General features: G+C 35.0%; 2 protein-coding genes across 8 annotated transcripts in view; both read left to right on the top strand.

The window, feature by feature from the left end:
- LOC127983960 (filamin-A-interacting protein 1-like) overlaps positions 1–6,320 on the top strand; it is a 29,649-nt gene extending 23,329 nt beyond the window's left edge. For 3 of the 6 annotated variants that reach the window (XM_052586403.1, XM_052586401.1, XM_052586405.1), the window contains one exon: positions 1,958–2,564. In XM_052586403.1, coding sequence (XP_052442363.1) covers positions 1,958–2,021 — 64 coding nt within the window. In that variant the 3' untranslated portion in view covers positions 2,022–2,564. Of the gene's footprint in view, positions 1–1,957; positions 2,963–4,914 lie in introns of those variants that run through there. The other 3 variants (XM_052586404.1, XM_052586402.1, XM_052586400.1) reach the window with 3 other exon arrangements.
- Positions 6,321–9,629: 3,309 nt separating this feature from the next.
- LOC127983478 (cytochrome c oxidase subunit 7A2, mitochondrial-like) lies at positions 9,630–11,670 on the top strand. Of its 2 annotated transcripts, none has more exons than XM_052585682.1 (4): positions 9,630–9,770; positions 10,976–11,065; positions 11,276–11,360; positions 11,483–11,670. In XM_052585682.1, the coding sequence occupies exons 1-4, from the start codon at positions 9,753–9,755 to the stop codon at positions 11,539–11,541; spliced, it is 252 nt and encodes an 83-aa protein (XP_052441642.1). In that variant the 5' UTR covers positions 9,630–9,752; the 3' UTR covers positions 11,542–11,670. The 2 variants fall into 2 exon arrangements, with proteins under 2 accessions (XP_052441642.1, XP_052441643.1); XM_052585683.1 differs by having other exon boundaries at positions 9,689–9,770; positions 10,985–11,065.
- The last annotated feature ends 2,203 nt before the right edge of the window (positions 11,671–13,873 follow it).

The following is a 13,873-nucleotide window of genomic DNA, read 5'->3' as shown; positions in this document are numbered from 1 at the left end:
GCGTTTGTCACTCAAGAAAGCTTGTCAAGCAAATCCTTTAAACAGTGGCACAAACTGACCAGTCCCCTCACGTTTAACCTGTTATAAAATCTAATAATGTGTGACCAGACCATGGTTATAACTTTCCTGTACTTGCCTACCAAAACCTACTAAATCAAGCACCAGTTGTAAGGAATAGTTGTCAGTATAATAAATTATTACATTTTACATTTGCAAAAATTGAAAAGTTTTTAATATTGGGGGAAAATTATATATATTTTCATCAACAAAAAATGGTTTTAAGTCAGTTATTTATATGTTTTGCTGTAGTGTGTCAGTAGAAAATATCAGGTTACATTTTCAAACAATATTTTTGCCATTAATTGTAATAATCCAGTGAGATTTTTGTTTGCACAAGGAGTCTGACAACAGCCAGTGCTCCATAGAGAGATCTGATCTGATCATCATCAGTCTGTCTGGTATAAAATGAAGAAACAGAACAAACTGAGACAGACTCAATCCAGAAGAAATGTGGCAATGCCTGCAAAATGCTTCAAGAAACCTGCAAAGCTACAGTATCTTGTGCAAAGTTTTAGGCGCTTGTGTAAAAATGCTGTAAAGTGAGGATGCCGTGAAAAATAATGCCATAAATATATTTTATTAATTCATTTACTTAACTAAATTAAATCAACATTTGGTGTGACCAAAAAAAAAAAAAAAAGCTTTTGTCCTAAATGCACTTGCGCATTGTTTTTCAGGGAGCTTTGCAGGTTTCTTAAAAGTGTCTTGGAGACATTGCATTTAATGATAAAAATAATGTTTGGAAATGCAAACTGATATTTTCTACTGACACTAGAAATAACTGACTTATAACCATTTTATTTATTAGTATAAAAATAATACTAAATAATTTAAAATGAAAATAATTTTACTTTTTTCTAGACTTAAAAATTAACTTTTTTGAATGGCCACCCTAATCATTTTATTTTATATGAAACTATGGGTCTCATTCATGAAACATTCGTAAATATACGAGTAAATATCTGAGTGATTTGCGCGTAAAGAAAACTTCCCGAAAACTCTTCTCCTGATTCACAAAAACTTCATAAACGTCAGATGTGATAGTGAAATGTGTGTGTGTGTGTTAATGAATTCCAATCAGTCGTAAATGGGACGCGCGTGCACGCTCACTCTCAATTACCATAAATCATGCCCATTAAATCCGACTGACAACTATATATGAGCATCATATTATGACACCAAACGAAGGATTTCAACATGTCTTCTCAAAAGCGACTGAAAAAGAAACATTTCTCAGCTGCAGAAATTGAAGTTTTATTATCAGAAGTTCATTCAAAACGCCACATTTAATTTTCAAGTGTACTAGTGGCGTATCCGGTCCTAAAAAAGGAAGTTTGGAAGCATATTACAGATATTACTGGCTCTCATAATAAAAGTTAAAAGAAAAACCGTATGTAATTAATATATATAATATTTTTTTTCAAAATGCTGTGTAAATATGTACCCGATTAAGGTGAATTAAAATGCAGCCGTATTAATGAACAAAACGTTCAGACGTTAAACGCACTATTTACGCGTGGCTGGGAGCAGGTGTAGATTTCTTTCGTACCAACTAACATTTGGAAAATACGAACGTTTTAATGAATCCGAAAATTTACGCCAAAACCACTTTACACGCGATTTACACAAAAATTCGTTCTGCTCGTGTTTCATGAATGAGACCCTATATATTTATTTTAATTATATTTCATATTGCTTTTATTTTTTTTATTTTTTTTTTTATTTTTATTTTTTATAAACGCCTTTATGAACAGGTTAAAAACTTTCCATTTCAGAAACGGAAAGTTAGTCTGCATAAATGCAAACACAAAATGCACTGGCTATGGCAAACACATGGTTAATAAAAAATGAACACTCTAAATGTGATCTCACATTTCCCTTTGCCTGTTTTTTTCAGCATGGAACGGATGGGCAGTCATCTCGCTCCACAGCAACACGAATCCCCATGTCAAAAGGTATGAAAACAGGGAAAGCGGTCTTGTCCACGACGTCACGCTCTGAGAGCCAGTCTATGAAAATTGAACTGAGGAAATCTGCCGTTTGCAGCTCTGCAGCCGGAGCCGGAGGAAAGAGCTGAGATTGGCTCGTGTTAATGGGGCAATGGAATTTAATCTAAGCACTACAGAACTGAATGAAATCTGAACAAAAGTGTTGCAATGTAAAACAGAGCAATCACTGGCACAGTGGCCTCCATTTCGACATTGACAAACATTATTGTAATATTGTAAATACTGTGTGTCAAATCAGCCTGAAGAATGAATTGTACAGACATTTATAATTGGACATCAGACAGTTGGAATGTGTGCATGTGTGTGTTGTGTTAAAACATTTGAACTAACCCTTCACCATTTCTTTTAGTATTTATTTTTACATTACCATTTCACTAAGGTTTTATTCTGTAAAACTGCTTGTGGAGGTTTCCAGGGGGTTGAAAATGCATTGTATTAAATATCACTGAATGAATTTTGTGATTTCACTTAATAAATATTTTTCTGTCTTCAGAATACATGGACATTTTTTTTGGGGGGGGGGGGGGGGGGTTGGTTTATTGATATTTGATAGGGAATGCTAGAGAGAAAATTGGGAAAGAAATAGTATTTGTTATTAAGTTTCTGTGTACCTACTGCATGTACAGTATAAGGGCATTGATCTAAGTTCAGGAAACCTCCATAAATTGTGAATAACATTTTAAACCATGGTATGTTCAGTGGATAAACTGATATTTGTGATTCACCCATTTTAGAGACTAAATATTCTGACAGTAAAGGAATTTGATATTATTCCTAAGATTATTCCAATGCCTTTTGTTTACTTGCAGTTCAGTAACACATTCAGAATCTATTTTGTTCAATGCCACTTTTGTTTTGTACGGAACAGTTGATATAAATATTTATAAATACAAGCATCACATTTCATCTTCTAAACTTTACCAAATGTCTCGCCCCATAGAAGTCCATTACTGTAAACATGCTTTTTACTTCTTTGGTTTTAACTGAGGGGAAGGGTCTAAATTATTGGTAAACAACATTATTTTACAGATTTAACCTGCATTGAACCCAGAATATTTCTACAATTAAGATTTTGACACATATTTGTGACTTGTATTGCGAAGGAAAAAAGCTACTAGGCAAGTTTGGTGCCTTACACTTTACTTTAAAATGGAAAATGGTCAGTTAAGTTTTTAGCATCTTAAAGGAATTGTTCACCCAACAATAAAAAGCTTGCTGAAAATCTACTCACCCTCAAGCCATCCAAGATATAGAGGAATTTGTTTCTTCATGGGAACAGATTTGGAGAAATGTAGCATTACTGTACATCACTGGTTCACCAATGGATCCTCTGCATTGAATGGGTGCCGTCAAACTGAGAGCTGATAAAAACATAGCAATAATCTACAAGTAATCCACACCACTCCAGTCCATCAACTAATGTCGTGAAGCCAAAAGATGTACATTTGTAGAGAAAAGAATCCATCATTTAGGCATTTTAACTTAAATTGTTACTTTATAACCAATATTGCTTCCTTCAGTAAAAAAAGCCCACCCTCTGTTGTCTCTCACATCAAAATCTACCCACAAATTTGTTTAGAACCATTTTGGACTGTTTTTGTCTTTGATCGTTGCATATTTCTCTCCTGATTCAGATGACTTTGCTGGAGAAACAACATTAAGGATAGAGGACTCATATTTTAGTTGGAAGCAACAGTTTGAAGATAAAAACATCTTGATGGATTTGTTTCTTTTAAACATGCAGGTTTTCACTTCACAAAATGTTGACTGATGGGCTGGAGTATTGTGTTTTACTTGTGGATTGTTGTGATGTGTTTATCAGCTGTTTGCACTCTCATTCTGACGGCACCCATTCACTGCAGAGCATCCATTGCTGAGCAAGTGATGGAATGCTACATTTCTACAAATCTGATGAAGAAACAAACTCATCTACATCTTGGATGGCCTGCGGGGTGAGTAGATTTTCAGCTAATTTTTATTTTTAGGTAAATTATTCATTTAAGAAATCTCTGTGTAGTGTTCTTCTGGTGATGATCAGAGTTTAGTGCTCTATCCAGGCCATCTGGGAGCCAGAGAACGCTGTTATGAGAAATAAGAAACAACAGCTGGAGATCTGGAGTCCCGTTTAACATCCTGATTGTGTCCTCCTGCCTGATACAAACTCGCCAATTACACAAATAAAGACAGGCCTTTTAATTGATCTGTTTAGCATTAAAGGAACCCTTTGCCCAAAAACGAATATTATGTCATCACTTACTCACCCACATGCCGTGTGACCTTCTTTCCTCCGTGATGTTTTGCAGAAGGTCCAGAATGATCTTTTTCATCTGAGGCCTGGTGCTGTCGAGCTCCAAAAAGCTCTCAAATCACGTTCAAATGTGCTTTCAATTCATTCTTCAACAGAAGAATGAAAGTCAAATGGGTTTGGAACGACATGAGGGTGCATAAACAAAGACAGCGTTTAGAGTTTTAGCTGAACTTTAAAAGCCTTTGTCTTTCTCATGAGATTTGTGTGTCACTGTGAAGGGCTTTTTAAATCAATTAATTCCTTTTTCACCACAGCTGACACACTGACAGTGTTCATTTTCTAATCCATCCATGCATGCGCAATAACAGGCTTTTGGCAGCTCACTGATGACCTCACTTGTGAGATAAAGCTCGCTGGATTCAACGGCGCGTTGCTATTCCAAAAAACCATCATAAAATTGCTCTGATATTTTCACCATCTATGAACTTGGCCACTCAACATGAATGTGAAACCGATTCGTTCCATGCAGTAAGCCGTGGGTTTCGGATGATTGCTGTTTTTTCTCAGTAAGTTCACTTCCCCTGTTTTCATCCACAGAGAACGTTTTGCTCCAAGTGAATCGAGAGCCACGCTGAGGCTGTTTCAAATCTGGTCCTTAACACTGTATGCCTGCCTGAGAGGTCTACAACCGCCCTGCATACACATACCAACAGAACGAGGGGCGAACCTGTCAAAGCCGGGTCAAGCAGATGGATCTGTAGTTATGCACCATATATGCATACAGATTATAGCAGTGATTCAAGACCAGGAGACAGTCAGACGGCAGATTGATGAACCCTGGATGCCAGAGAGTAAAGAAAGAGATGAAAATTGTAGAACATGAAAAGTTACAGCATGTGAGAAGAAGAGAAAACTAGGATGTTTTTTACACGTACTTTGAGAAAATCAAAATTCACCCCAATTACTTTCATTGTGTTCAGATGAATTTTATTTATCCCTAAAAAAAAAAAAAGAATTTCCCAAAGAATTTCGATAATTTTGAACTTTCTTAGGATCCTCTAAAAACATTTTTAGCACCTTGTTACACAAGTTCAGCAAAAAAATTGCTTATAAATTTATTTTGCTATATCATAACCAAATATTTCTTAACTTGATTCAGTCTTTATTAACTTGTTTTCTTTCAATTAGAACAGGTTTTGTGTTTGTTTTTGTAACTTACTGCTCATAGGCTTCATTAATCTGGCCTCATGCACCTGAGTAAAGTTTTTGTGTAAACACTGACAAAATGATCCACATAGAATTCCTTTTTCAATTAAAAATGAGCTCAAATCATGTGAGGCCTATGATCAATCAATCAGTTCCAAAAAGAAATACAAAACCTGTTCTAACTGAAAGACCAAAGCTGACCGAAAGACTGAATCTGAGATTCTGTGATAATATAAAATAATAATAATAATTTTGTTTTGGACCAGGAACACCAAATTAGAGATTTTCAGCACAGCACAAGGGGTAATAGCTTACACGTCCTATTGCAAACGATTTGTAAGTTTGCCGTTCGTAATTTTTTTTTCTTGTTAAATATTCTGTCTCTCCTGGAAATGTGTTGCATTATGCATAAACTGGATTGTGTAAGCAAGTTCATGTTGTTTTTAAGTGCTGGTCTAACATTATACTGTTTGCTTTGGAAATGACTGTTAAAGTGTCATACTGCTGAGAACGGTTTATTGATCATTATTTATCAGTCTGCTATAATTTAATGGTGGCTCTGATGTGTTAAAAGAATGAGAGATGGTCAGTTGGGGAAAAGGTGCATGATATACTGTATGTTTAGTTAAGAATAAAAGTACTCATCACCACACAGAACTGTAATCACAGAGTCCTTATAATAAACAACTGTATTTCATTTCATTTATATCCTATGACCTCTGTGAATGCAGTATATGAGCTCACTGAACTGAAGTGTGTGTCTCTCAAGAAATTCACCCAATAAACACGTTTATGAAGCTCTTGACTTTCTAGTCCACTGGAAGTGTTATATCTGTCTGTCTGTTTGTGAGTAATAGTTAATTTGTGGTTACCATAAATTAACTAACCATTCCATTGTTCATTATTATTTTTTATGTATTTTTTTAACCATGATTAATTTTCTTAAGGGATGTGAGTTGCCAGATTAAAAAAAATGCAATAAAATTACACCTTAAGAGGACAATTAGGATTAATATGTTTTGATTGTTTTAGGAAGAGAACAGAGCTTTGGTCTATGTCCCAACCAATGTCAAAATAAAGTCTGCGCCTTTACTAGCTGCTAATTTCCCTTGAGCATTATGATTTGTATTTTCAACATGTGGTATTTCTGCATGTGACTTGTGTTTTATCAGTGTCTGACAAGTCAATTTAATGCCGTATATATGCAAAAAAATTACGTTTTGCAAACGAAAATTAAAATATTGAGGAAAATACATTTTCTTTTTGCAAACAAAAATTAAGAATCGCAAAACATAAATGAAATCGCGCGAAAGCAATGATTTTGCAAAAAATATTTTCCATGGTCATATCTATTAATTTATTTGCAATGCTGCTTTTATTTTGCGTGTCAGTCTAGTTTGAGCTTGCAAAACCATTTTTCCTTTGCGCTTCACTTTTCTGCATGTCCCTCTTTGTGGCACTGTCACAGGACCAGCCAAACTATGAAAAAAAGTGTGATTTATAGTCCAGGAAATACTAAATATATATGATTGTACAGTGCTTTGGGTGGACAACAATACACAATAAAGCACTATATAAATGCATCATTCATTTATTATTTATTATTATTATAAATAGCCATAGCTAGTTCTATATCAGTTCGTATCAGTTACAAATTATCATTACTTACCTATAAGGCCCTAAATGGTTTAGCTCCTGCGTACCTAACTACCCTTCTACCTATTCTACAACCCATCACGCACCCTAAGGTCACAAAACGCTGGACTTTTGGTCGTTCCTAGGATAGCAAAGTCCACTAAAGGAGGTAGAGCTTTCTCACATTTGGCTCCCAAACTCTGGAATAGCCTTCCTGATAATATTCAGGGTTCAAACACACTCTCTCTGTTTAAATCTAGATTAAAAATGCATCTCTTTCGCCAAGCATTCGAATAATGTATCTCTTAAATTGTGAGCATAGTTGCATCTGATCAAATGTGCATTTTTATTCATTAGCTTGGGTTAAACTAATTTTACATTGTTGGATCAGCAGCTATGCTAATGATGTCTCTATTTTGTTTCTATGTTTTGCCACGGGATGTACTAGGATTTACACAAGCTCCAGTCTGGATCCAGAACACCTGAGAAGAGATGATGCTGACCCTCAGAGGACCTCAGATGATGCTAACCCTGAATCAACAAACAGAACTAACAAATATTGCTACAAGTGTGACTGCATCATATAATAATTATTAATTAATAATATTAATAATGTTCATCATCTGGCTGACTACGTCTTGTATTAATTTTTTCTAAAAATCCTGTCAAATGTGCACAAACTGACAGTCACCACCATAAGCTACTACTAAATATTGTAGAAACATAATTTTCTGTAAAGTTGCTTTGTAACGATTTGTATTGTAAAAAGCGCTATTCAAATAAACTTGAATTGAATTGAATCAGTTCGGGAGTTCGTAGCGGGATCGCAAATCATTTGAGTCAGTTTGGGGATCAAGAATCATTTGAATCAGTTCGGGAGTTCGTAGCGGGATCGCGAATCATTTGAATCAGTTCGGGAGTTCGGAGCGGGTTCGCGAATCATTTGAGTCGGTTCGGGTGTTCGTAGCGGGTTCGCGAATTATTTGAGTCGGTTTGGGGATCGCGAATCATTGGAGTCAGTTCGGGAGTTCGATACGGGATCAAGAATCATTTGACTCAGTTCGGGAGTTCTATACAAATAAACTTGAATTGAATTGAATCAGTTCGGGAGTTCGTAGCGGGATCGCAAATCATTTGAGTCAGTTTGGGGATCACGTTTCTTTTGAGTCAGTTCGGGAGCTCCTAGCGGGTTCGCGAATCATTTGAGTCAGTTCGGGAGTTCAAAGGGTTCGCGAATCATTTGAGTCAGTTTGGGGATCGCAAATCATTTGAATCAGTTCGGGAGTTCGGAGCGGATCGCGAATCATTTGAATCAGTTCGGGAGTTCGTAGCGGTTTCGCGAATCATTTGAGTCAGTTTGGGGTTTGCGAATCATAGCTGTATATGGATAGGCATTTTTAACTAATTTAGTAGCTAGTTCTAATTACGTTTTCCACTCGTGTTTAGGTGTGATATGTGAACTCGTATTTTTTGTTTTAATGATGTGCCTTTTAACAGTATCAAGTATATTCAAAAACTAAACAAATCGTGCCTAAAAAGTGCACACATCTAGGCTAACGTAAACCCAACCAACATTGATATGTGGGCCCCATATGGGTTATACCTCGCCAGCATGGGATCTATGTGGGCATGGGCTGCAAATGGGCAGTTTACATGGGTCCCATGTGTGTTTCACAATGTGGGTCCCATATAGATATGAGACCTTTGTGGGATGTGTGTGGGCAAAATAATTTCAGACTTAAATACATCTTTACACCTTTAAACTTTATTGGTTAAAAGCCACTTTTTAGGAATAAATATTTAGGACTGGCAATGGGATGAAGCACAATGTGTATAAATGAAGCTTCCATGTGTATAAAACCTACATCGACTCCACCTGTCTAAACTAAAGCTTTATAATATATTTTTCTCTGTTGACCCATATATATATATATATATATATATATATATATATATATATATATATATATATATGCAGCATGCAAGCCTTTTATCAATTATTTTAATAAGAAAGCAGTAGTTGAATTGAACCCCTCACACACTCGTTTTCTTTTTCCTTTTCTTTCCTTTTTCCTTTTTCTTTTTCAATACCGGTATATTATTATGATACTAAATCTAGTGCTAAATTAGGATTTGTATTAAAGTGTAAAAATTTGTATTGTAATGTTATTTTGTTTTTGTGCCAACGTTTATATATATATATATATATATATATATATATATATATATATATATATATATATATATATATATATATATATATATATATATATATGCAGCATGCAAGCCTTTTATCAATTATTTTAATAAGAAAGCAGTAGTTGAATTCTAATACAAGCACCCCTCACACACTCGTTTTCTTTTTCCTTTTCTTTCCTTTTTCCTTTTTCTTTTTCAATACCGGTATATTATTATGATACTAAATCTAGTGCTAAATTAGGATTTGTATTAAAGTGTAAAAATTGACTCCATACTGCTGGAACGTTAGGAACATCCGGGCAGTTGCTCTCCTGAACAGCAGGTGGAGACGTTTCTCTTTAAGCTGCTTCGGTTTTCCTCGCTCTGTCTCGTGACTTCAGTCACTCACACCGAAAATGTTTCGACACTTTCTGGTAATTATTTAAACTGTTCTGTGTCGATTTAAGGGTGATAATGTATTGTATTTTATAAATCATTCATCGTGCGCTAGCTTTGGCTAAACATCAGATGTTACGGTTATTAATCTCGGTGTTTGAGGGAAGTGAAGTGAGACGCGGGAGTCATGAGGAGTTTGACGTTTTGCACGTCTACAATCAATTAAATAACCATGATGATACGTTTCATTAAGTTAAATAGGCTAGTAATCCGTTTTTTATTTATTTATTTTTTTAAGTTTAGTAAATCATTAAGTTTATGTTCATTTAAGGGCTGTTAATTGTAAAATAATGTTTTATATGATTTATATTTCCTCTTTCTGTTCTCATAAGTAAACACTGCTGTTTGGAATTTGCTCTGTGTGATTTGATTTGACTGACTTTTACTGTACGTCCACTAAAAGTCACCCAAACAACAGTTGATTCGAAATCACTGAGCAAAAATAAGCAAATTAATTGAAAGTTAGTAAAGAGGAAGATCATGCATTTGAGTTTAGCAGATACAAACATTTGATCTAATGAATGACATTGGCATTTGTGCACGAAATGGTAGTAAATGAAGATAAAGGTTCAGACCGTAGAAGGGGAAAACAAGTGTGATTTTGGTATTAGATCTGTGATCCACGTATATTATATGGCTTTTCTGTTTGATCATTTTTTTGTAGTCATTGCTAAGTCCGTGACTTGGCTGTTGTCAATATTACTCCGTTTATTTTTAAGATTACTGACAACAAATCAGAATATCAGAATGATTTCATGCGACACTGACGACTGGAGGAAAGATGCTGAAAATTCGCTTTGATCACAGGAATGCATTACATATTAAACTTAATTAAAACAGAAAAGATTTTCAATTTTTATAATATTTCACAATATTACCGTCTATACTGTGCTGTATTTTTTTAATCAATTTTATATATATATATATATATATATATATATATATATTTGTTGAGCAGAAACTTTGACTCCAAATGGTATTATGAAATGGTATAAAGTAATTAGACCAAATGATACATGCATTAAACTGATGGAACATTTTCTAAATTATTTAATGCAAATATCATTGTGTATCTGTATAATTTGAAAGTAATGTTATCAAAGAATTGTCATGTAATTTCAAGATTTCTAGATATTTGTGCATTACACACACACATACATATATATATTAATATTAATGTGAGACTCTGCAGCAGGTTTCCAGACGGCAGATCTCCAGCACCGTCCGCAGGCAGCTGGTCAACAAGGTGCCAGACAAACAGAAGCTCTTTCAGGTATGGTTGTCTCTTTTCTGTAATATATTGTGTTTCCTGTAATCTATCAAATGACAAGCTAATGTTATTGACCCCTGATATCTTTACTTATCATCTGCTTTCTCTCTAAAGGCACACGTTGTGCTCAGGGCATATTATTGCCTTGTTCACACATTTGTTTGTATTTTTGATATTGTGCTTATTAAAATGTTGATTTATTTTTGTGTTTAGGAGGCTAATGGGATGCCAGTTCATCTGAAGGGAGGAGTCGGTGATGCTGTTCTTTACCGTGCAACTATGGGTCTCACAGTGCTAGGTATGTTACCGCAGGGTGTCTTGGTGTTTAATACATGCCTTAGCAAGCACAGATATTTGAGTTAATAATCATAGTAAGCTGTAATTGCTGATCATTCATGTGCTTCTTTCTTTTGTTTTTAGGAACTGCATTTGTCATATATGAGCTAGTAAAGGCCGCTCTCCCTCAGAAGAAGGACTGATTTCAGCTCCTACCCTCATTTCTGTGGGAATGTGACTTTTTGAGCACTTCACACAGTATATGTATTTAATGTGAAAGGTAAAAGGGACCAAAGTGATTTGAATTAAATAAACTGTGCCTATCAGACAGATCCCGATTGTTTTACTTGACTCTGTGACATTGAAAAGATTTGTAAAAAAAAAAAAAACTAAAAGGAGAGAAAAAGTGCATAAAGAAAATTATTTTAGTTTTTTTTTCATTGCACTTTAATTTTCTTAATGCAAAGTGTAATTTTTTTTTTTAAAAGACCACCAAAATCAAAAGAAAAAAAAATCAACTTTTTACATAAAGATAATTAATGCACAGTGTGTACTAAAGTAGCAATTTTCTGTATGCATTAGTTTTTTTTAAGATTACATTTCTAGTTATTGATGTGGTTTAGTTGTTAGTCTCCTGAGTGTAGGCCACTCATTTGAATACTATTTTAATTATGTGATAATATTCTTCTCATAAAGCATATGAAGACAACAAACAGCTGTTAATTGATGAAGGATGTTTTTTAGCCAAGGCGCAGCATGTTTTTGATACTGTTTTTTTGGATGTCTTCATTGGTTCCCAGAAACAGTAATGTGCAGTTCCTTTCTGTACTTCAAAACAATGTGTTTTCAAGGCATATGTGAAATAGTTTCCAAATGCATGTGTATACATCAGAGACATTTTTTCCCAGCTAGAGGTTTAATTTTACAGGAACGAATGATCATTTGAGCTCAGTATAGCCCGCTCAGCATTGGTGGTCTATACAGTTGAGTTCCTAGGGAAATTTATCCCATGCATTACGAACAATATGTCCCTTGTGTCCCGATAAAAAAAATGAAGCTGGAACAGGCATGCAAATAATTGCATGCTAATTATAAAACTATAAAGCACAGATCATTAATTCTGCAAGCAATATGTAAGGAGCATTAGAAGTTCAAGCATTCCGTTAGATCTTTCTCTCTAACAATGGGAATTATGAGATAATGATCGAATTAAAAACAGTCCTGAACTCTAAACTAATAAAATTTCATGATCAAAGATCAAAAATTGAACTCTGCCCTGACTCTTTTGGCACCCGTGTGTTTCTAAATGGCTAAATATTGGTTCAACAGATGGGTGATTCACGAAGACAGAAAACAGAAAACTCTTCTTTTATGACTTGATAATGAGATCAGTGGTGTAGTTTGGGAGGTGGAAATAGCGTTTCGATTAATATGTTGTGTTGAACATCTCTATCTGCTTTATGTGTTACCCGACTTGACCACTAGAGGGCTACATATTCAAATAAATGGAAAAAAAACCCCTGATCTACAGTCTCAGTACTGCAATGGTACATTTCCAATAAATAATAATAATAAGTCACTTAAAGAAAACGTAAAATATCGTTTTTGACCAAAAAAAAAAATGTTTAATGCTAGTGTTTTTTGTGTGCAGATTGTCTAATATTGCTAATATCTATGTTTTGGAATGATGATTATTATTATTTTTTTTATTATTAGCTGGTCCAGTCCCACAGCAACAGGCTATACACTTGTTTTTTTCAATATCACAGATGGGTAAAAAATTACTTTAAGTGTTTTTAACAAGTTAAACGAAACACAAAAGTCCGTACTTGTCAAAATAGACCGAACCGAAAAGTAGCGAAGCTGAGGATGTTACTATGTCAACCGCTCGAGCAGTTTCCGTTATGACCGTTGGACGATACATCGTAAACAATTGTAACGTTAACGTTAATTATTTACGAAGACGTGTATTTCATGTCGAAATTATATACAAAAAAAGTTATTGTAATATTTTGTTTTGGTTAATTTGTCGGTTGGGTTAATTGTGCTAGGAACACCTTAAAACCTTTGTTGTTGTTGTTGTTGTTGCGGCACGAGACGAATCGCCTCAGATTGCGCTTTAAAAATGACCGACAGATTTTCACTTGAAAAGGTTCGCTCGACTGAAAAATCATAGTTTAATTATTTTAACAGTTATTTACAACACCCTAACATTGTAACTGAGTTGTTTCATCGTCTATGTGTCCTCAAAAGCTAACGTTATATAAATATTCCCGAATTCGCGATTCCTTTTGAATGTCGTCAGGAGTATGCATTCCATAGTAATCCCCGCTGAAACCCGAAACACCGATGAGGGACATGCTGCAGGAATGCCGAAAATATGCGCGACTTTCCAGAAGCGCATCCCAACGCATCCATCACACAGGCGCGTGACGTCAGAGCTCCGGGTTCGGGAGCAGCCCCCTGTTAAGAAGCACGTTCTACTCTGAGATCCCGTGCATTTGGGAACAGCCTTCACGAGCTGTGGGGTGACCA

Source organism: Carassius gibelio, chromosome B20, assembly GCF_023724105.1.
Source record: "Carassius gibelio isolate Cgi1373 ecotype wild population from Czech Republic chromosome B20, carGib1.2-hapl.c, whole genome shotgun sequence".
NCBI lineage: Eukaryota > Metazoa > Chordata > Actinopteri > Cypriniformes > Cyprinidae > Carassius > Carassius gibelio.
Note: the sequence above shows the minus strand (reverse complement) of the source record. Positions and strands in the feature narration are given on the sequence as shown.